Consider the following 21,863-nt stretch of genomic DNA (forward strand, 5'->3'; position numbering starts at 1 on the left):
TGGGGGTTTAGCCCTCACATTCCACAGAACTCGCATTTTTTTCATTATTTGCAGTTAACATAAATTAGTTTTCATAATCACTTATTATAGAATTATGTTTACTTAATGCATATATGTATCGAGTGCGTGTATACAATTTTACATCTTTTTGGTAAATGCATTTATTTTTGGGTGAAGGTAGCTGCTGGTGTGTTGGTTTCATGGATCGCTCGAATAGTTAGCGGGTCACCCTCATTTACCAAATTGAATTAATTTTCTGACTGATTACACAATATATTTTTTGTTTTTCTTATTTCAAATACCTTTTCATAATTATTCGTATTTTCCACACTACCTCATTCCTACCTTGCTACGTTAGCAAGTTCCACCTAACCTACTAAACTTAAAATAATTAAATCCCTTAAGTTCGTATTAGAAGCCTTATGGTCCTTTGAGTAAAAGGTTGTTAACAATTTTACACTAGAAAATCTAAGGCTAAATCAAAGGCTAAACTTTTTTCAAAACTTTATATAATGCAAATAAAATCCTTAAACATAAGAGCAAATCTCTCCAATAGCCTTTTTAATGTTTTTGTCATAAAAATAGTTTTAAAGAAAGAAAATGACCAAAACAGCCTATTTTTATTTTGAAAATTTAAAAATTTATTTTTTATTTTTTAAAATTTGAAACTCTATCCCAAAAACTCCATCCCTTAACTCTAAACCTTAAGTCTAGATTAATTTACCCTAGGGTAAAAATATATATTTTGGTCATTTTTACCTTTTAATAAAACTTATTTTGGTCATTTTCTTCATTAAAAGCTATTTTTGTGACAAAAAACTTAAAAAAAGCTATCTTAGAGAATTTCTCTAAACATAATCTATATAAAATGCTTTACTATAATGAAAATATAACTGTTAAGCATAATTCTTTATTACAAAGTCATTAATATAATAATTAGGGTTGGGCAAAATATCCAGATCTGAAGAAGCGAACCCGATTCGAAAAAGTAGTATCGAATCCGAACCAGAACTAATTAAATACCCAACTGGTTAAAAATTTTAATATTCAAAGAATTCAAACATAATCCGATCCGAACCAAAATATTTTGGATACCCGAACATATCCAAATCACAATATTAATTATTTTAAATTTAAAATATTTAAAGTACATGAAAATATCTAAAAGTTATCAAAATATTAACAAATAAATATCTTAAAAGGGTAAAAATGATCAAAACACTAAAATTATCTGAAATACATACTTGTTTTCCATCCATATATCAAAATCAAACCAATTTTCATGTTATTTGATGTCTTTAGTCTTATATTATTTAAATTTTTATGTTTTCTATTATTTTTTTTTTATTTTTGAAGGTTGAAGATTTTAAGATATATTTGAATTTTGATTTTTTTTACATACTTTAAATGGATATCCGAATCCGCAAAGATTTAAACCAAAATCAAATCCAAATCAAAATTTAGTATATTTGAATGAGGCTCAAATCTCTAGACTCACTCGAAAACCTGAAATCTGAATAGACACGAATCAAATCCGAATGAATATCTGAATACATGGAAAAAAAGAAAAGTTTTGCGTAACTTCTTATTTTGAATGCAATATTAAAATATTTTAGTGTAATTTATGATTTTATTAAAAAGATGAAAAGACAAAAAGATGAAAATAATCTTTCTATTAAAAATTTACCTTAAAAAGGGTTGACTTTGTAATTTTGTTAACACCGATGCAAAAAGAATCACCGACAGCTCCAAATGAGTAAAACATCAACCGTCGATTAGATGAAAAAGAGATCCAACGGTCATAAGTCATCCAATTGCCACGAAGCCTTTCTTCATATAAAGAAAATTCACTCCAATTCCGCATTTTCACGAAGAAGACGAAGAGATCAAGCTCACCAATGGCGATTCTCAAACGACCGATCGCAATTCGGATTCTGATCTTCTTCGTTTTCAGTGTCAATGTCCATGGCTTTTACCTTCCCGGCGTTGCTCCTCAGGATTTTCAAATGGTCAGTTACACAACAAAAAAAGTCGCAGCCTCGTAATGTGGTTTCGTTTTCTCTCGCTATAAGATCGTTGGCGTTCTGATCCGCATAGAGATTTGCTTAATCGATTACGATTGATTCGTTTCTGATTTAGATCCGATGCAGCTCATAGTTTGACGAAGAAAAATCTATCTAAATTTTTGGAACTCAATTTATCACTAATTGTTTCGTTTATAGATTATTATTGCTTCGTTAGTGTATATGTTGTAGCCATTGTTTGTTTAAACCCGAACCAAACCCGAATGCAACTGGTTCTATTGGAATATAGAAAAATTAAATGGATCTTCTGGTATATTAAACCTTGAATATCCGAAAAAACCCGAACCAAACCCGAACAAGAATCTAATTTGAATCAGACTTGAATTTGTGATTATGGATTTGCAGGGAGATGCATTGATGGTGAAAGTCAATAAGCTTACATCTACAAAGACTCAGCTTCCATACTCCTACTACTCTCTTCCTTACTGTCGTCCAGAGAAAATCGTTGACAGTGCGGAGAATCTCGGGGAAGTTCTACGTGGTGATCGGATTGAGAACTCTCCCCTTGTGGTATGATACCTTTCTTTCTTTCTTTCATCACTTCTTGGTTCTTTCTCTATGTGGGACTTGATGAGATCTTTCTCTGTCTGTGTTGCAGTTCAAAATGAGGGAATCGCAGATGTGCGCTGCCGTTTGTCGTGTGAAGCTCGATAAGAAAAGCGCCAAGGCCTTAAAGGAGAAGATTGTTGATGAGTATCGTGTTAACATGTAAGGCATTTCCATCCATATCTACTCTGATTGAATGTGGCTTAAGAGGCGATTTTGGTTTTGTTATGCAGGATTTTGGACAATCTTCCGCTAGTTGTTCCGGTGCAAAGGCCGGACCAGGATAATGTTGTGGTTTATCAGCATGGTTTCCATGTTGGTCTCAAGGGAATCTTTGTTGGCGTAAGAGCTTTATCATATGTATTTATTTATGTTTATTAAAGGCAGGAGGAGTTCTGGTTCTTACCTTTTGTACTCTCTGGTTTCTTGTAGAAAAAAGAGGAGAAATATTTTATCCACAACCACTTGACCTTCACCGTTAGGTTTCACAGAGACATAGAGACTGATTCTTCAAGAATCGTCGGGTTCGAGGTCAAGCCGTTCAGGTAGCATTTTATGATTCTGTTCTGTTTTTTTTTTAGCAGTGTGTAGACTAAAGTCTTATATGGTTTTGTCTCAAATGCAGTATAAAGCATGAATATGAAGGCGAGTGGAATGAAAAGACTCGGTTAACGACCTGTGATCCGCATACAAAGCGTGCAGTCACCAACTCCGAGTCTCCTCAAGAAGTCGAAGAAGGGAGCGAGATTATCTTCACATATGACGTTGACTTCCAGGAAAGTGAGGTGAAATGGGCTTCTAGGTGGGACACTTACCTTCTCATGGCTGATGATCAGATTCATTGGTTCTCAATTGTCAACTCTATGATGATTGTTCTCTTCCTTTCTGGTATGGTCGCTATGATCATGCTACGAACTCTCTACCGAGATATCTCCAACTACAATCAGTTAGAGACTCACGAAGAGGTCTTAGAAGAGACTGGTTGGAAGCTGGTCCACGGAGATGTTTTCAGACCCCCGGAGAACCCGGAGTTGCTATGCGTCTATGCGGGAACTGGAGTTCAGTGTTTCGGAATGATTCTTGTCACCATGATCTTCGCGTGCCTCGGCTTCTTGTCTCCTTCGAACCGTGGTGGTCTCATGACGGCTATGCTTCTGCTTTGGGTTTTCATGGGACTCTTGGCCGGATACGCTTCTTCTCGTCTCTACAAAACGTTGCGAGGAACAGAGTGGAAGAAAATCGCTCTGAGAACCGCTTTCATGTTCCCCGCGACCGTCTTTGTCGCATTCTTCGTCCTTAACGCCATTATCTGGGGACAGAAGTCATCCGGCGCGGTCCCGTTCGGTACAATGTTTGCTCTTGTCGTCCTCTGGTTCGGAATCTCTGTGCCACTGGTCTTCATCGGTAGCTACATCGGTTTCCGAAAACCGGCGCTAGAAGATCCTGTGAAAACCAACAAGATACCGAGACAGGTCCCGATACAAGCCTGGTACATGAACCCGATCTTCTCCATCTTGATCGGAGGCATTCTCCCGTTTGGCGCAGTCTTCATCGAGCTCTTCTTCATACTCACTTCGATATGGCTTCACCAGTTCTACTACATATTCGGGTTCCTCTTCATCGTATTCATCATTTTGATCATCACTTGCGCAGAGATCACGGTCGTCCTCTGTTATTTCCAGCTATGCAGTGAAGACTATCAGTGGTGGTGGAGATCTTACTTAACATCGGGCTCTTCCGCGGTTTACCTTTTTCTCTACGCAGCGTTTTACTTCTACACCAAGCTCGAGATCACGAAGCTCGTCTCTGCAATCCTCTACTTCGGGTATATGCTCGTCGTCTCGTATGTTTTCTTTGTCTTCACTGGCGCAATTGGGTTCTACGCATGCTTTTGGTTCACCAGGCTTATCTACTCGTCTGTTAAGATCGATTGATCTTTTTCATTACATTCTGAGAAAGCCGTCTTGAGAACCTTCTTCCATTTTTTTGTTCTACACAATCTCATTATAGTTTTTTTTTCTTTTATTTTGAAAGATATTGGTGGAAATTTTGGGACATGTACACAGAAGCTTTGTTTTATGGTAAACATACAATTGTCTCGTAGTAACGTTGACTTGATGCACAAGGAAGCTACGGATTGCCACTGATTTGCTTAATAACAATCTGTTAAATGTCAAACAAGATGCAAGTTAGCATTGCAATCCAGTTAAAAAAGATACAGATTTTGTTAAGAGGTAAAACGCAATTAACGAGTTCTATGAGATTTAATCAAACCACTTGAGTAAAGAAGCTTCCACAGTTGTTCATATTTTTATTGCGTATGAGATTTAATCTGGTTAGCAATTAATTATCCTCTAATTTTTACCTTTCTTTTGTTAGACAAAACCAAAGGAGGTTATTAGTAAGTTAATTCTCATCAATTTTGAGATTTCATTGTTATTGGTTCTTGGATTTCAAAATTTTTAGTAGAGTCCATTGTTATTGCTTTAAGAATTTTCAAAATTCATTCAAATATCTTGTTATTCAAAAAGTTTAGTTATTATTGATTTTCAAATTCTAACAAAATCTAGTGTTATTGAGAGATGAATTCTATTCATTTTTACTCATAAGACTCAATTTTCAAAATATCATATGTAACCTTGTGATTTTCAAAATCCACGTGATAAAAAACTAGAAAACAAAATAATTATTCTTACCAAATATCTATTGCACCTTTAATCCAAATTATATGTCCAAAACTATAATTCATTACATTTATATACTTTTACATTTTTAGAATATATAATTATTTTTATAAATAATTATCATTTTGAATATAAATATTAATAATTACATTTATAAATATTAATAATTTTAAAATAAAAAATTTTAAATAGTTTAAAAAAAATTTGAATTTCAAAAAGAAAATTTGAGAGCCAAATCATGAGTTACGCGAGCAAACCTGAGTCTAGAAATTATTTTGGAAAAAAAATCCAAAATTATAAAAATTATTAAAAAGTTCGAATTTGAAAACATATTTCAAAATTAAAAATTAACTTATTTATTCTCAATTTTTATTATTTTATTACTTTTATATATATAAAGCAAAGGGTAAAATCGTCTTTTGCTTTTTTCATGAATTTTTTTGGTCATTTTTCTCTTTAAATACTCTCTTTGTGAAAAAAAAAATTAAAATGTATTTAAGAAAAAAAATCAATTTTGTATGAATCACTATTATTTTCTTCTTAATTTGAAAGAAAAAATAAATAATAATGCTATATGATTTAGAAAATAAATAAATTGTATATTTACTTTACAAAAAAAATGATAGAAAATAGGTATTACAAATTCATGGAAATCTATACTATTTCAAAAAAGTTATGATCAAATTTCATAAGTCAATGTATATAAATTTTTACAATTTACGTAACTTTTAAAATCTATCAACTCTACACAAATTCATGTCCCAATAATCCTCCTTAAAGATTGTTGAAAGCATACTATTATTTGTAAATGGTATGTTGTATATCTAGATTCGATGACATTATGTATGCTCTTTTTATATATAAGTGAAGATGTTAATCAATATAAAAACTACGAAAACATATAAAGATAAACAATGGAAACAGATTCAGGTTTGGCGATTAGTTTGGTTTGCAACAAAAACTAGAATAAATTTGGAGTGTTTAAATCTAGTGGATATAACTACAAATCCGATGGACTAGCTAGCATTTGCTTAAGAGATTGATGTTGCCGGAGTGTACAAAATAATTTTGGGAATGCGAGCTTGATTCATATCTCCTTGGAGCAAAAATGTCCGAATAGAAATTTTAAGGATCAGAAGAGTTATTTTATATATATATATATTAGACACAATCACACGAAGTTGCTTCTCGGAGATTTTTCATCTAGCCAAAATTTGGTGGTAAGATGAACATCTGACAGACAAAAATAAAATAAAGTGAATTCAAACATTCGAGATTCCAAAAGAACAAAAACTGGCACTCGTAAACTATAATGATTGGTTGGGTTGCAAGAATTGATTTTTAGTTTTATTTTCTATACAACCATAAAAATTACCAATTATGCTTAATGTAGTTTTTAAAGTTAAAGCAAAAAAATTAAAGAAAATGTTGTATGAGCTTGTTTGTAAAGCAAAAAATATTGTTGTATGAATCTATTTTTTTCTCATTTAATTTCTACATTATATCAGAAAATACTACTAATAAATTTCTACCGCAAATTTTCTCATTTAGTTCTTTCTATTTTTTATCTTCTCTTTTTCTTTCTTGTTAGAGCATCTCCAAATTTTCTTTTAAAATAGAAATTTATATTATAGAGGTGAAATTGCTCTAATGTATGCATCTATAATAGAGTTACTCTATTTTTGAGAAAAATATGGAGTAAAATAATTTTTTATCTCTATATTTAAAGGTGAAAATAACATATTTCTATATTCTCTTATAAATAGAAAAACTCTATTATAAAGGTATATATTAGATCAAATCCATCTCTATAATATAATTTTTCAATTTTATTTTTTTTGAACAATATAATTTTTCTGTTTTAGAGGTAAATATAGAGATAAAAATAGAGATGTGTTAGAAATGAGCCCTTTAAATATCTACCAATAAACCCGCTTTAACAATATCCTAATACAAAAATGTGCCAACAAAATGATAGGGAGTAACATCAAATGAAATTTCCACGGAACCATTTTAGATTAATTTCCTTGAGTTACGCATCACACTTCGTGCATTTCTCAGCATCCTCACATGGTCCTTTGATTCAAAAGCTGATTTAGGCATGGGCATTCGGGGTTCCAATCGGGTTTCGGTTTTATCCATTCGGGTTTTGGTTTTTCGGGTTTATCAAAATCAATCTCATTCGGGTTATATAAAAGTTTGGTTCGGGACCGGTTCGGGTTCTATCGGGTTCGGGCCGGAGTTAGTAAATCTTCAAAGAACCGGTATAACCCATTGTACTTTCGGGTTCGGGTCCCAATCGGTTCTTCGGTTTTAAAATACCTGATTTGTACATATTTCGTAACTAAAACATAAATGAAATCGGTTTTTCGGATTTAAAATACATGATATGTACATATTTTAATAGCCAAAACATAAGTAAAATCGATTCAAAAATAAGAAAAAACATAAACGTGATCATTCAAAATCAAGCGAAAAATAAACATAGTTAGTGATAGAAAGAAAACCAGATAAATGAAATAATAAAACAAAAACTAAGTTTTCATGAAATTTTCATGAGAAACATTATTCAATGAAAACAAAACCAAAATCTAAAAACTTCAGGCTTCAACCGCCACATTCCACCATCAACCTTCGTGTAACAAATAATTATTTTAGAAGTTCTATAATATCTTAAAGTATTTTTGATACATAATAAGAATTAAGATCATATTTGGTTGAAGTTCTTTTTGTGATTTTAAATGTTTCGGGTTCTATCGGATATCCATTTAGGTCCGGGTTCGGTTCGGATAATATACATAATCCAAAATACCAAAAAACAGGATCCATTCGGTATTTATGTCGGGTTCGGATCGGTTCGGATTCATTTTTATCGGATCGGGTTCGGTTCGGATTTTCGGGTTCGGTTTATTTGCACAGCCCAGGTCCTGATTCATCGTGGCCGTAGAGTAACAAAAATAATCACGTGTATCCAGCCTCACACGCTTTAAAACTCCCCATCCAATTATAGCCCAACACGTAAGCAATTCCTTCAAACGAGGCAATCGCAGTCACCTTTGAAAGAGCTTTCGTCTTCATATAAATAGGCTGCGACGACTCTGGAGGACCATCGAAATATCAGAGATTTGCGATTACTGAGAGAAAGCGACGGACGTAGATTCGCCGTCGCAGCTAGATTCGCTTAACCGAAAACCAGCATGAAGAGACGAAGAGCGGCGAGGAAATCATCGGCGATGGTGGCGGTTAGCGATTCAAAAGGATTAGATTCGAGAATGGGACGGAGGTTGATGAAGTTCGATGAGTTGCCTGGTTATTTGCAGGATAACGAGTTCATACACGACCATTATCGATGCCAATGGTCTCTCAGAGATACCTTCCTTAGTGCCTTCTCTTGGCATAACGAGACTCTCAACATCTGGACGTACGTAAAACATAACAATCATTTTGTATCTTTCTTTTGAAATTTGAATTGATTTGTGGATTTTTTTTTTTTATCAAATGAAAAAAGTTTATTAAACGCCGTCTGTGGGGATCGAACCCACGGCCACGGGATTAAAAGTCACGCGCTCTACCACTGAGCTAAGACGGCTGTTTGAATTGTGATATTTTAACAGGCACTTGATTGGGTTTGTAATATTCATGTGGATGATGGTGGTAAGCTCTTTAGAGACGACGGAGCTTAGTCTCGCCGGACTCTTCAACGGCATATCCGGGTAAGAACCCTCGAGGTTAAAATCGTCATTTTCAATTTCATTTGGTTGTTTGTTAATTTTAAACAAAACTGGCTTTTTTTTGGGGTGTGTGGGACCCGGACGATAGAGCGTGGATTCGCCTCTCCAGCAATCAGACTCTGCTTCGTCATGTAAGCTTTTTGTTTCTTTGTTATTTTTTAAAATTTCGCGGCTTATCTTATCTTCTGTGTGATCTAATATAATTAAGACATATGTTTGGCCTTTTCTAATAGTAGAGTGTAGTGGTAAAGTTAATTGCCCCCACCATGTGTTCTTTTCGATATGTTTCTTTGGATCTTTCTTCTCTTGTGTTTTGAGCCCATCGATCTTTTTCTGAAAATCCCCTAGCTTTTCTGTAAAGGGAATAGAAAATGACAAAAATAATCAATTAAATTAAAGTGTTTCTCGTTGATATCTAAAGTTGTTCGTGAAATCACATGGCTTCTATTGATAACCATTGATATGAATAATGTAGTGAACAAAAATAAATGACGTGCATAAATTACTTTGAAGAATATATAAATATTCCTTATCAAGTTTTTAGAGTAGTTGATGACCACTGGATTAAGTTTTTAGAGTAGTTGATGACCACTGGATTAAATCTTACAATGAATCCAACTAAATTTTGTTTTTGTTCTTTAAGATCTAGTTTGAAATCTTGATTCTCTGAAAAGAATTGGTTACAAACCTGATGAAAATGTCCCAAATAACTTAGATCTACCACTGCTAGGGAGTAAAAGAGATGGTTGTTTTAAAACATATTTTTTATAAAATATATAGACCTCATTTAAAATAAAAAATTATTTAATAATAAAACGAATTAAAAGAAATTAATGTTGTTCTTTTCAATTTTGATAGAAGTAAAATATTTTATATTTCTGCTAGAGGATTGAATTTGAAGGAATAGAAAGGCACCATGTTTAAAAACTAAAAAATCACAAATGGTGGAAATTTGACAAACATAAAGTATCTCCTCATTTCTCCTCTAAATTTACCACCAATTAAAACTAAAAAGTAATATTTTCTAAAAAGTATTTACCAAATAGCATATTAATTAGCACTATTTTTTAAAGGCTCTCAACTATTACAATTTTAAATTTTAAGGCTTTCATTTAAAATAAAATGTTCAAAATAATTTTTTTTTTCGAAAAAATGATTGATTTATTATTTGTCCAAAAAATAATTGATTTAATTATAATCGGACTGTTATAATATATATATATATATATGTTTTGTATATAATACTAAGGGCATAATAAACGGGGTCGCGGGTTTCCAACGGATGGATCCCATTATTTTTATAAAAACCGGCTCTTAGAGTGAATGTTTCTTGCACTGTTCGCGAGTCCCACCTACACGAGACGATTCGCGATTAGTTCGCTTTTTAATTAAATTTTTTTTTTAATCAGACAAAAAAAAAAAAAAAAAAAAAAAAAAAAAAAAAAAAAAAAAACTACCTATAAAACCGTGTCAACTATATCATGCGTAAAAGATGGTCTAACCCGCGATTCCAGTAGATGAACTGCATGCTGTATAGTGTATACGTTAACGGGTACAATAAGAATAGGCATGCTGATGCTATATGTTGGTTTGCCCTCCGGTTCACCGGTTGTACTGCGTAATAATATTTTAATTTAAGAAAAGAAAAACTATGAAACTATGTATTATGGTGAGTATTATTTCTCCAACAAAAAGTTTGAACGATACACGAGCAAAATAAATTTACTAACGTCGTACTTTTTTTCTTTTGAATTCCTTTTTAATCACATAACTAAAATTTAAAAGATTCTTTCGCAGGATTCCAACGTGACAGAACACATCCCACTTCTTACGTCTCAAGAAGTAAACCACCAAAACTACCACGAAGCTGTTCCGAAATGGCCATGGCTCGTGTACTTAGCCGGAGCAATGGGTTGCTTAATCTGTAGCTCTGTTTCACACCTCCTCGCTTGCCACTCAAAACGTTACAACCTCTTCTTCTGGCGTTTAGACTACGCAGGAATCTCACTCATGATCGTCTCCTCCTTCTTCGCCCCTATCTACTACGCATTCTCCTGCCACCCTAACTTCCGTTTCCTCTACCTCTCCTCAATCTCGATCCTAGGTCTCCTCGCCATCATCACTCTCCTCGCTCCAGCTCTCTCAGCGCCGCGCTTCAGACCGTTCAGGGCATATCTTTTCCTTGCAATGGGATTCTGTAGTGTGGTACCGGCTTCACATGTGCTTTGCCTTTACTGGGGCCACCCTAACGTGTTATTCGCTCTTGCTTGCGAGCTTGCCACTGGTCTGTCTTATGCCGTGGGAGCAGTGTTTTATGTTAGCCGTGTGCCTGAGAGATGGAAGCCTGGAGCGTTTGACATTGCCGGGCACAGCCATCAGATATTCCATGTGTTTGTTGTTTTGGGAGCTCTCGTTCATTGTGTTGCCACTCTTGTCATTGTGGATTTTCGACGAGCGTCTCCTTGTGGGTTTTAGTAAGAAGATGTCACGTGTCATCTTCCAATTCAATGTATGATTTAAAGTTAGCTGATTCTGGATTGTGATATTTGAAACTGAAACATCCGCAATTGCGTTTGCAGTAGATAAATGCTTCCCATGTATGAGCAGATTGTGTAACATAGGGATCTTATCATTGGATTCCTCTGTAGATCAAACATCTTCTTCAACAATAACTATCCAACTTAGAGCATATGAAGAGCTTTATTACAATAATCTCCGTGTTAAAGTTGGTATTTATTTTGTAGTTTTATAACATCGCTCTACTTGTTCTTGTGGATCAAGATATACGAGAATTTTGTTGATCTTTCAAGAATGCTCTTCTGTCATTTTGAATTAGTAGACAAGCTAGAAGTCTTCTGCTCTAACTTGAATGTTAGGTTTGTTGGGTTTGGGTCGTGAGAATAACTTACTCCAACTGGTTTGTCTCTCACTGTGCTCTGCTTCCTCTCTTCTATTGTGAAGCATTTACTTTGTTGCGGATGACAGTTGGGTCTTCGTTGGCCTATTGTTTTTGAATTACTTGGCTTGAAGAGAGTTTCTTGTGGCCCAAACTGCTCTCTTTGAGTTCCGTTTGTTGTATATCATCAATACACACAACAAAAACCTGTCTTACCTTTAACAACAAGAAAGGTAGTGTGGTATGGTAGGCCATACAGAAGCTAAAACCTAGTCCTGTAATGAGCCGTTGAAAACTTTAAATTATACTCTTTATGTTCCTAAATGTATAATTTTTTACAGAATTTTGATGTTCTAATATATAAGATGTTTTCATTTTCCTAAATAATTTTTATTTTATTAAAAACTGTGTACTCAATCATATTTCAATAGTCTATTTTATAATTGGTTGAATACCATTAATTTATAGTTTTAATGATGCTTTCTAGACAAAAAGTAGTTTTCTTAATACGTGTGTTTCTACCTAAACATCTTATATTTAGGAACAGATGGAGTATTTCGTTTTTTAATGTCAACAAACTTTTATACATTAAAGGGAAAGAAAATACTAAATTTCAGCAGAACTTTAAGATTCAAAAATCAGCTTCATCATTCCAAGCTTCTTTCTTTTTATATTCCTGAGACCTCATCAATATTTTAGAGGAATATTTGACTGATTATTACGAGACGAACTCTTTTGTTTGTATAGTTTAATGAATTTAGTTTTCTTTCTCAAAATAAAAACTTTAGAAAAAGAAATTTAGTTGATGATAATTTTCAATAAATGTTTCTTTCTGCTGGCCCAAGTTCATAAACTTTCTGCTTTTAATGATATGGACACGGCATCATAATTTTTTTTTTTTTTGGGTCAAGCATGGCTAAATGTGAATGAATAAAACTTTCCTTTATTTTGGTCTTGATTACTTTATTAGGTATAATCTTGTCTAATTTAGCATTTTAGTTTCCTTTTGTACAGAAAAATTTCGTGTTTTTTGTAATACTTCTGAACCATCAATTGTTCTCTCAGCGTATCTGTGAACTTGCTCGTCCACAAAACTCGTGTTCTTTTGTAAATCTATCACAGGTACAATAAGATTCTTTCTTTATTCCATTGCTTAGATTCTTGTTCCAGGACATGACTGCTCAGGAACTGTAATTTTTGTTGTAATTAATTGGTATCATGAAGTTAGTTTAGAGACAATAGATTATAGTATTGTTTGCAACTGCACAGAGATGGTAGGAAGAAGCTACAGCTTAAACATGCGTGGAGTTGAGTCCCAGGATCTTAGGATAGCTCTTTATGAAATGAAGGAAGATGCAAAGAGACTCCAAGAAGAGTTAGACGCCGAGAGAGAAGCCACTGCCACGTCAGCGAGCGAAGCCATGTCAATGATTCTAAGGCTCCAAGGAGAAAAAGCGGCTTTGGTTATGGAAGCTAGCCAGTACAGGAGAATGGTGGAGGAGAGAATGTCTCACGCTGAGCTGTCCCTTGAGCTTTTGGAGGATCTGAATTACCAGAAAGAAGTTGAAATCAAGAATCTCGAAAGCAGATTATATGCCTACAAATGCAAGCTTCTGAACTTGGGATGTAAGGGAACCGATGATGATCGTTCTTTTAGTGATATGAGATGGTGCGATAGATCTCAAACGCCATCTCCAGAACCGGTTGACACAGATGTTTTGGTTCCTGTGGAGAAGGAAGTAATTGAGCAGAGCTTGGATCCATCAAGAAGACATCAGGAGAAGAATTTAGATTTGTGTTGGGATCAGATCAAGAAGCTAGATGAACAATTAAAAGAGCTTACAGATTGTATAAAAATGGAGACGTTCTCTGTGTCAGAAACTAAGAATGGAGAAATAAGTGAAGCTTTTGCTGCAAGCTCGTCAAACATTCAAGATATGGTTCCAAAGGTGTGCAAGAAATCATCTAAACGGAAGAGGAAAATAAGCGTAAAGAGAGATCATGTACAAGGTGGTTTTTCTGAAAATGATGCAGAGTATCAAGCAGAGTTGCAGCGGTTGAGAGAGAGAGTAGAGCAGCTTGAGCGGGCGAGATGCAACGCAGAGCCTCAAACTAGTGAAGTAAAGCAAGAAGAAGAGTTAAGTTTTGTCCAAGCTGAAATGAAGAATTCAAGAACAACTGTGGAGTTATTTCCTTGTTATGACTCAGCTATTGTCTCTGTCCAAGAGGTACGGTAACATCAACTTCTGTCAACAAATCCAAATATTACTTAAATTGCTGACAAATTTTGGCATGTCTATTGAAACAGGCAATGCTTTATTTCTGGCTGTGAGACATGCCTGCACTTGGTGGCATTAGAGTGAGTAAGAATACATTAACTGAGCTTTCTACAAATAGGAAGATCATCTTTGATTTAATCAAGAAGTATACAAGCCTGTAAGTGTGTCATAAGGTGTGATTGAGATTGTATTTGTGTTAGTTTTGTTTGCTTGTAGCAAGATCCACCTTTTTTGTGTAGCTGAGCGTTTGGGAAGCAAATATGGTTCTGTTTGCTAGATATTTCATATCAGATAATTAAGAGAAGAATGAAAGTGAAAGTTACCAACCTGAGGAGTTTTGTGGATGCTTTGTCATATATGCACCAAAGAAAGTCTGAAATCTCACAATCGCCAATGTTATACTCCCTTCGTTTCATAATATTGTTTTGGTTTAGTGTACAAAGATTAAGAAATTTACATTATTCAAAAAGCACTTTTAAATATAGAATCATTAAAACAATTATAAAAAAAAATATTGTAAAATTTTATTGGTTGAACAGTTTCCAATAAAATTAAAGTTGAACTTAAAATTCAAAACATCTTATATTTTGAAACATCATAAACTTTCTAAAACATCATATAATTTGAACCGGAGAAAGTATTTTTCTTCTGACACAAGCCTCTATGGTTAAATAATCTAATCCTAAGCAAATAGATGAAGTCCTTTCTTTGGTTAGTTGCAGTTAGAACCAATGTTAACTGTGGTTGCTATCTGACCAAACTTCTTCTAGTTCTGTCTTAGCATTATCTTCTTCTTTTTTTTCATGCTCATTCGTCATCATAGATTTCCACATTCTGGAACTGAACGGATATCCTTTCACCATCTCAAAACCTTTTCTTCATTGGCACAACTACTTTATAAGAAAATAAAATCCTTTTGTCTCAGTCACTATCAATTAAGGCAAGATTTTCAGTTCACCACAACTTTGTGATTACTCATTGTCTCTGTGTAGCTTACTGGGTGTCACTCTCAGGAAGCAAACTCTCTTGTCATTTACGGGTTTATACCTTCCTCATTGTGTGCGCATCCTGATTTGCTAAGAGTACCTTGAAACATCAGTGTGATTTTTTCCTTTTGCACCTACCTCATCATCACATTCTAGTATGTCCTACAGCATCTTCTTTTTCCCAATTATTATTTTTAAGATAGAGCTTTGTTTCTAATACAACTAACTTTAGTGACAATAATACAGAAATAGTATATTGACATTTGACAAATTTGAAGCTTTAATCAGTAAATTTCAAATCTGTATATCAAAACCAATAAAAAAGTTTGAGATTCTTATGTGTGTTTTTTACCACCAATGATCCAGAATTTCTTGATTGTTGCTGCAAAATCAAACTTATCATAATGAAACTGATGAAGATGTATATACAAGAAATTACTGGTTTCCTTATATTAGTTTTCTCTTCATGAGATTGGCTGTTTCTTGACTCATCAGCTTCCTAAGATGGCATAAAGGGACAAATATGATGGCTTGTTGACCTTTGTTTGATGTTGATGTCACTTTTTTTTTTGAACAACTGATGTTGATGTCACCTATTAGCGCATACTTAGTATAAAATTATTAGACTAATAAAGGACTGTTGATCAGGACTGTGAAGAGATTAAGCAGATAGACATCAGCTTCCACTTGCAATAGAAATCTCTGCCATAATTTTTTGTTTTTTATCCAAAGTTAGGCAAAAAAATGATTTATTGATTAGAATACAATGTAATGGAAGATTAAGAGAAGCTTCATTGCTAGAATCATAGCACATACATAAGCTATGATCATGATTACAAATAAACCCACCAAATATTAGTTTAAAGTAATTAACTAATGAATGTGAAATAGAAGATTTGGTTGGCTGATCTTCATCAGAGGATATGGGTTTGCAGATCTTAAACCAAAAAGGAAGACGTAAATCAAAGACTTTAATCCACAAAATCTCACTCTTTTTCTTAAACAATTAAACTAATGAATTCAACAAAAATCACCAAAAATGATTCATAAACCATCATCAAGAAATAGCTTCTCCTTGTGTTCCTTGAGGTTGATTATGCAGAAGGGAAGGACAAGCAAAGAGATATTCTTTGAGCTGTCCCATCTCATGTGCAACATCGAGCATGTTAGGCCTAGTTGAAGGAGTATACTGAGTACATACCAATCCCAATTCAATCATTTCCAATATGACTTCTCTCCAAAGCTTATCACACCTCTCTGGCTTCCCCTGCGGTTTCCATCTGATCAACGCTTGTTCAATGATTCCCTCTAGAGAATTAGGGTAATGAGACTTAATAAACTCATGTAAGCTTGATCCTCCATTGACCGCAACATCCGTTGGTCGCCTTCCACTCACAATCTCTAGCAGGAGAACCCCAAAACTGTACACATCTCCATGGATCGATGCACGTCTCCCCATCCCATATTCTGATTTAAAAGAAATAAAACAAATAAAGAGACTAATAAGACTACTTGGTGAAACTTTAATGATGTTATTAAGAATGTGTACCTGGTGCAATGTAACCTACTGATCCGCATAACAATCCATCTGTTGAGCCAAATGAGACTGAATCATCAGTAGAGACCGTATCTTCGACGCCTTGAACCAATCTTGAAATCCCAAAATCAGTAACCAGAGCGGTCATATCATCATCAAGAAGGATGTTGCTCGGTTTGAGATCACAGTGAACGACTTTGACAGGTGAGTAATGATGCAAGTACGCTATTCCTTCCGCGACATCGCTGCAGATACTCACAAGCTGAACCAAATCCAAGCTCCTGCTCGAGTACTCGCCCGGGTACAGGTGTCTCTCCAAGCTCCCATTTGGCATCAACGGCAGAACAAGAGCCTTGAAACCGGGTTTGCTACAGGTTGTGATGATCCTGATCAAGTTCCTGTGCCTCGTCCTCTTCAAGATCTGACATTCTCTTTTGAAACTCCCTGAGAATTCCACCGCGGTCTTTGGATCAAGTACTTTGACCGCGATCTTTGTGTTGTTCCTGAGAACTCCCTTGTAGACATGACCAAACCTCCCTGAACCAACCAGGCTAGAAGAGCTGAACCCTCCCGTTGCTTCGATGAGCTGCTGGTATGATATTCTCGGGTACTTCGGGTCCTTTCTGTTCTGTTTCTCTTCATCTTCCGCCTCTTCTTCGTCGTACACTGTTAGATTCTTTCCAAATCTTGATCTCCGGACCAGCGGGTACCCGAAAACACACAGAAAAGGAGTTGCTATCAGCGATAACAGAACCGGTAGAAGGATAACAGCGTACTTGTGCTTCTTCTTGCATGTCTGCATCCCTTTTACAGAGCCGCACAAGAGAGGATCTCCTAGAAAAGACTCAATAGTCAGCTTAGAGAACGATCCTCTGTCAGATACATTTCCGGAGAACATGTTGAAGGAAAAATTCAAGTTCTTGAGAGTCGAAGACCGTTGAAAAGAAGGCGGTATAGCTCCCGTTAGCCTGTTTAAAGCCACATCTAACTCTTTCAGATACGGCAGCTGGCCTAACGAAGCAGGGAGAGGACCGAAGAAACCGTTTCTCGAAAGATTCAGATGCTCCAATGCGATGCAGCTTCCGAGCTGAGGTGGAATCTTCCCCGAGAGTTCGTTGGAAGATAGATCAATGGAGAGAACCATATCCATTTTGCTTAGCTCCAAAGGGATTGCCCCGGTTAAGTGGTTGCTCGAGAGGTTGAGGTAAATCTTAAGGTTTCTGAGACTGGAGACTACTTCGGGAGGAATCTTCCCTGAGAGGTTGTTGTGAGAGAGGTCAAGAATCTCAAGATTGATGCATTTGCCAAGGCTTCGAGGGACAGTGCCAGAGAGATGGTTTCCGTAGAGAAGAAGTCTTCTCAGCTGAGAAAGGTTAGCGAAACTATCCGGGATCGAGCCAGAGAGGTTGTTTCTAGACAAATCAAGAAGCCCTAGACGAGGTATATCCCCAAGCTCTACAGGGAGTTCACCGGTTAAGACATTATTCGAGAGATAAACCCTTTCGAGCTTGCTTAGCTTGCAGAGCTCGCGAGGGATCGGACCGGTTAAAAGGTTACTAGACAAGTTCAAAAGGGTTAGGTTCAAAAGGTTTGATATTTCCGGAGGTATAGAGCCGTGGATACGGTTTTGGTCGAGATGAATCTGCACAAGATTCACGGAGAGGTGCCTTATGGAAGAAGTTATCTCTCCTCCGAGGCTGTTTCCGGCTAACTCTAGCTCTTGTAGGTCAGGGGAGTTGGATAGAGAGGCGAAAAAGGGTTCGAGGTTGGTGTTGTTGTTGTGGCTAACGAAATGGTTATAAGAAAGGTAAAGAAACTGAAGGTGCGGCATGTTGGTTATGACTTGAGAAGGTAACTCTCCGGTTAAGAGATTTGACTCCAGGTCGATCCATTTGAGATTTGTCGAGTTTGAAAGCGAAGGCGGTACGTCCCCGGCCAGCTTATTCGACCAGAGAAGTAGAAACCGAAGCTCTCTGAGGTGACAGTGGTTCTTCAGAGGGATTTCTCCGGTTAGAGAGTTGTTAGAGATGTCAATGTATTGTAGAGATGAAGAAGAGCCGTTGCAAAAGAGCTCGGCCGGGATTTGACCGGTGAATCGGTTAGTTCCGAGATCGAGATAAACAAGACGGTTAAGAGAACCAAGCTCGTGCGGGATGTTTCCTTGTAAGAGATTCTCAGAGAGACTTAACTGCTTTAAGGTTTTATGTAATGACCCAATCTCATTTGGGATTTCTCCTGTGAATAAGTTTCTTGACAGGTCAAGAACGGTTAAAGCGGTTAGATTTGCGATGGACGGTGAGATTTCGCCTCTGAGATCTTGTCCGCTGATGTCTAGCTCGATCACTCGAGTGCTGTCGTTGTTACACTTCACACCGAACCAGTTGCAAACATCAACAGATGATGATGAAGAAGAAGAGACCCACGTGCTTAGAGAGTTGTGGGGATCTGAAACAATGGATGATCTGAAAGAAAGCAAAGAGATTTGATCACGTTTTATTAACTCATCCTTGTCTTTTGAAGCAAGAACGGTCATGACAATGATCAAGAACGAGAAAGACAACAAGGAACAATAATCCATTACTTTTGTATTTGTGCGTGTGTTTTAGTTGAGACAACAAAGAATCAAAAATGGTGTTTGACTATACACACATATATATATTGTATAGATAGAGATATACAATCGAAGAGAGACAGTATGTCTTTGACAATCAAATGTTTGTGCCTAACTGCCGTTTGAAGAAAATGAAACGTTTATAGTAACGTTTGGCGCCTGTGATGTTTGACTTATAAGGTCAACCAGTATGGTGTGAACAAAATGCCACGTGATCATTAGTATTTATACGTATTTAAGTATATGCCGTGTGGTTAGCCTTTTCCTTCAGGCGTGTTCCTTTTTGAATGGTGGTGTACATGTCAGCAAATAACTATAGCTGAAGGCCTAACTCCATCATATGTTTTGGGCAATTTATATTATAAAACGCCTTAAATTAACCTTTTATTTTGCTAGACTAGATTATAGACTAGTCACGTTCGTGGAATTGGGTTTGAGAGTGAGATTAGTGGATGTTATAATATTAAGCAGGTATCGTAACAACCAATCTAACGGTATCTACAGGGGTGGTGTATCCTCTACAGTGTCCGATGTGGCATTCCACGTGACATTTCAGTTTTGCCGACCTAAAACAAATGGCTCTTTATTTTATAATCGGGTAGCTAAGCACTGAAGTAATACTATTGATTAATAAACATAGCCCACCACACAATGCCATCAGTGTCTATATATATGAATGTAGGGGTTTAAATTAAAGAAGTCTGTTACAACTTGTTGCTTGAAAATCGAATTCTATTTCTTCGTGGATCTATTAATCATCACAATCTGGTCCGTATCGTACGCGGACACCATCATATTTTTGTGCATGATTGATTATTTTTCTTTTTTCTTTTTGGCTAAAAATGATTGATTATGTTGTAAATATATTTTTTTTGATAACCGTGGGGATCCGGCAACCGAAGTCAACCGACTAGTCTCACGAAGCTCACGGCATTCCACGTAGTCTTGCGATTTAACGCTAGTCCGGGTACACGAGGTTGCGAAGCCGGGTCCGTATTGGGGTTGTTGCTCCCTCAAGACCACTAGTCCACCACCGCATGGTTAAAAATAAAAATAAAAATATGTTTACAGTACTTGGTTTCCGATCAAAGTATTTTAGTGGGTTTCATATAAAAACTGTACTTAGTCATTTTATTTTTTGTTTGTTAGTGTTTTTCTTACAAAAAAATTATGAAAAGCCTTTACAAACTACTTTCTTCAAAGACTAAAATTTCATTAAAATAAGTGTTGTTTTATGATTACAAAGTGATTTTTACTGATTTATCCTCTTACCTCTCATCAAAACATATAAAAATGTAAATGCTATTAAATTTTAATAATCAAATAAGAGTACAATTAAATATTTAATTATTTTTAATATGTTCGAAACAATCTTAAACTACATATAACTTTACACCAGTATTTTCAAAATTGGTATAGGCGGTGGCTAGGGGCCCGCCTAGATGACAAATCGGATTTAAACAAAACAATTTTTTTCATAACATTTTTCCTAAAATTGATCTAGGCGTTTAAAAAATCGATTTAGATGTATGTTTAATCAATAATCTCATGTAGAACCCCTAATTACCGTAAAGAATGTAGAGAAAATTGCCAAAACGGAACAAAAAAACAATATCGTTGTCCCTATGGTATAAAACCATCACTAAGTTGTCCCTATAGTATAATATTTTTTATAATCCCAAAACTAACATTTCCTAATTAAATTAAACATAAATTAAAACCATTTTTAAAAAGTTTAATGGAAAAAGATAAAAAAAAAGGGTAATCCCATAATGTTTTAGAAAGGAAAAAAAAAAAAAAAAACACATGACACAGATCAAAAATATCACGTAATCTAATTGCATTTGGTTTCTAAAATTCTCCAAAACTATTCTTTTAAAATTCTCTAAGGTAGAACTTGATTCCAATAATAGTAGTCTACCCCCTTTATCATCAGCAAAAAAAAACCATAATGTGCTTACACTAAATTCCCAAACACCACATATTGTATAAATATGCATCATAGAACAAGAGTTTTTGAATATCACAAGACAAACTATGGAGAAATCATAGATTGATGAAGAGGAAAAGCCAAAATCATTTTTTTTTTGATATTTTGACAAAGAAAATACTGGGACACGTTTTAGGAAATTAGAATATTTTTACAATATTTTCTTAACTGAAACTTCCTTAATTTTTGGAAAACTGGTTTTTTATCCGTAGAAGACACCTTCTACACTGTGTAGAACCATGACAAAAATTCTGAAAACAATTTCTACTTTTTGTAGACGTTCGTGTTAAGTTTAGATTTCGCATACCCGGAATTTTCGCATACCTGTGAATGTTTTCACATAATTATGTTCAACTCGTGAGAAGGTTTGTTATATTTGTACTATGATATAATATAAAGAAAAAATGGCCAAAACGGAACAAAAAAAACAATATAGTTGTCCATATGATATAAAACCATCACTAAGTTGTCCTTAGAGTATAATATTTTTTATAATCCCAAAACTAACATTTCCTTAAT

The 21,863-nt window shown here is 35.2% G+C and overlaps 4 protein-coding genes and 1 non-coding gene across 7 annotated transcripts; 3 read left to right on the plus strand and 2 right to left on the minus strand.

Moving 5' to 3' along the window:
- Positions 1-1,844: 1,844 nt before the first annotated feature.
- LOC106307303 (transmembrane 9 superfamily member 10) lies at positions 1,845-4,733 on the plus strand. Its single transcript, XM_013744221.1, has 6 exons — positions 1,845-2,009; positions 2,430-2,594; positions 2,683-2,792; positions 2,864-2,972; positions 3,063-3,175; positions 3,256-4,733. Exons 1-6 carry the CDS (start codon positions 1,899-1,901, stop codon positions 4,562-4,564), a joined length of 1,917 nt encoding a protein of 638 aa, XP_013599675.1. The 5' UTR covers positions 1,845-1,898; the 3' UTR covers positions 4,565-4,733.
- Positions 4,734-8,511: 3,778 nt separating this feature from the next.
- LOC106312708 (heptahelical transmembrane protein 3) lies at positions 8,512-11,717 on the plus strand. Its single transcript, XM_013750324.1, has 4 exons — positions 8,512-8,735; positions 8,929-9,027; positions 9,134-9,176; positions 10,843-11,717. Exons 1-4 carry the CDS (start codon positions 8,512-8,514, stop codon positions 11,518-11,520), a joined length of 1,044 nt encoding a protein of 347 aa, XP_013605778.1. The 3' UTR covers positions 11,521-11,717.
- Positions 8,832-8,903, minus strand: TRNAK-UUU. Its single transcript has one exon. It is a non-coding gene; the product is annotated as a tRNA-Lys (tRNA).
- Positions 11,718-12,872: 1,155 nt separating the features above from the next.
- LOC106310381 lies at positions 12,873-14,608 on the plus strand. Of its 3 annotated transcripts, XM_013747615.1 has the most exons (4): positions 12,873-12,911; positions 13,007-13,063; positions 13,211-14,169; positions 14,250-14,608. In XM_013747615.1, exons 3-4 carry the CDS (start codon positions 13,213-13,215, stop codon positions 14,271-14,273), a joined length of 981 nt encoding a protein of 326 aa, XP_013603069.1. In that variant the 5' UTR covers positions 12,873-12,911; positions 13,007-13,063; positions 13,211-13,212; the 3' UTR covers positions 14,274-14,608. The 3 variants fall into 3 exon arrangements, with proteins under 3 accessions (XP_013603069.1, XP_013603068.1, XP_013603071.1); XM_013747614.1 differs by lacking the exon at positions 12,873-12,911 and having other exon boundaries at positions 12,920-13,063; XM_013747617.1 differs by lacking the exons at positions 12,873-12,911; positions 13,007-13,063 and having other exon boundaries at positions 13,100-14,169.
- A 1,508-nt stretch (positions 14,609-16,116) lies between these two features.
- LOC106311564 (putative leucine-rich repeat receptor-like serine/threonine-protein kinase At2g24130) lies at positions 16,117-19,441 on the minus strand. The gene is made up of 2 exons (XM_013748767.1): positions 16,756-19,441; positions 16,117-16,673 (listed from the first exon to the last, which is right to left on the minus strand). Exons 1-2 carry the CDS (start codon positions 19,319-19,321, stop codon positions 16,264-16,266), a joined length of 2,976 nt encoding a protein of 991 aa, XP_013604221.1. The 5' UTR covers positions 19,322-19,441; the 3' UTR covers positions 16,117-16,263.
- Between the last annotated feature and the right edge of the window lie 2,422 nt (positions 19,442-21,863).

This window comes from Brassica oleracea, chromosome C8 (assembly GCF_000695525.1).
Source record: "Brassica oleracea var. oleracea cultivar TO1000 chromosome C8, BOL, whole genome shotgun sequence".
Lineage (NCBI taxonomy): Eukaryota > Viridiplantae > Streptophyta > Magnoliopsida > Brassicales > Brassicaceae > Brassica > Brassica oleracea.

Coding starts and splice junctions, on each gene's coding strand:
- LOC106307303 (XM_013744221.1), top strand. CDS start 1,899: ATGGCGATTCTCAAACGACCGATCGCAATTCGGATTCTGATCTTCTTC. Junction 2,010..2,429: donor CTCCTCAGGATTTTCAAATG/GTCAGTTACACA, acceptor ATGGATTTGCAG/GGAGATGCATTGATGGTGAA. Junction 2,793..2,863: donor GATGAGTATCGTGTTAACAT/GTAAGGCATTTC, acceptor TTTGTTATGCAG/GATTTTGGACAATCTTCCGC.
- LOC106312708 (XM_013750324.1), top strand. CDS start 8,512: ATGAAGAGACGAAGAGCGGCGAGGAAATCATCGGCGATGGTGGCGGTT. Junction 8,736..8,928: donor GAGACTCTCAACATCTGGAC/GTACGTAAAACA, acceptor ATATTTTAACAG/GCACTTGATTGGGTTTGTAA. Junction 9,177..10,842: donor ATCAGACTCTGCTTCGTCAT/GTAAGCTTTTTG, acceptor ATTCTTTCGCAG/GATTCCAACGTGACAGAACA.
- LOC106310381 (XM_013747615.1), top strand. CDS start 13,213: ATGGTAGGAAGAAGCTACAGCTTAAACATGCGTGGAGTTGAGTCCCAG. Junction 14,170..14,249: donor CTATTGTCTCTGTCCAAGAG/GTACGGTAACAT, acceptor CTATTGAAACAG/GCAATGCTTTATTTCTGGCT.
- LOC106311564 (XM_013748767.1), bottom strand. CDS start 19,321: ATGGATTATTGTTCCTTGTTGTCTTTCTCGTTCTTGATCATTGTCATG. Junction 16,674..16,755: donor AGTAGGTTACATTGCACCAG/GTACACATTCTT, acceptor CTTTTAAATCAG/AATATGGGATGGGGAGACGT.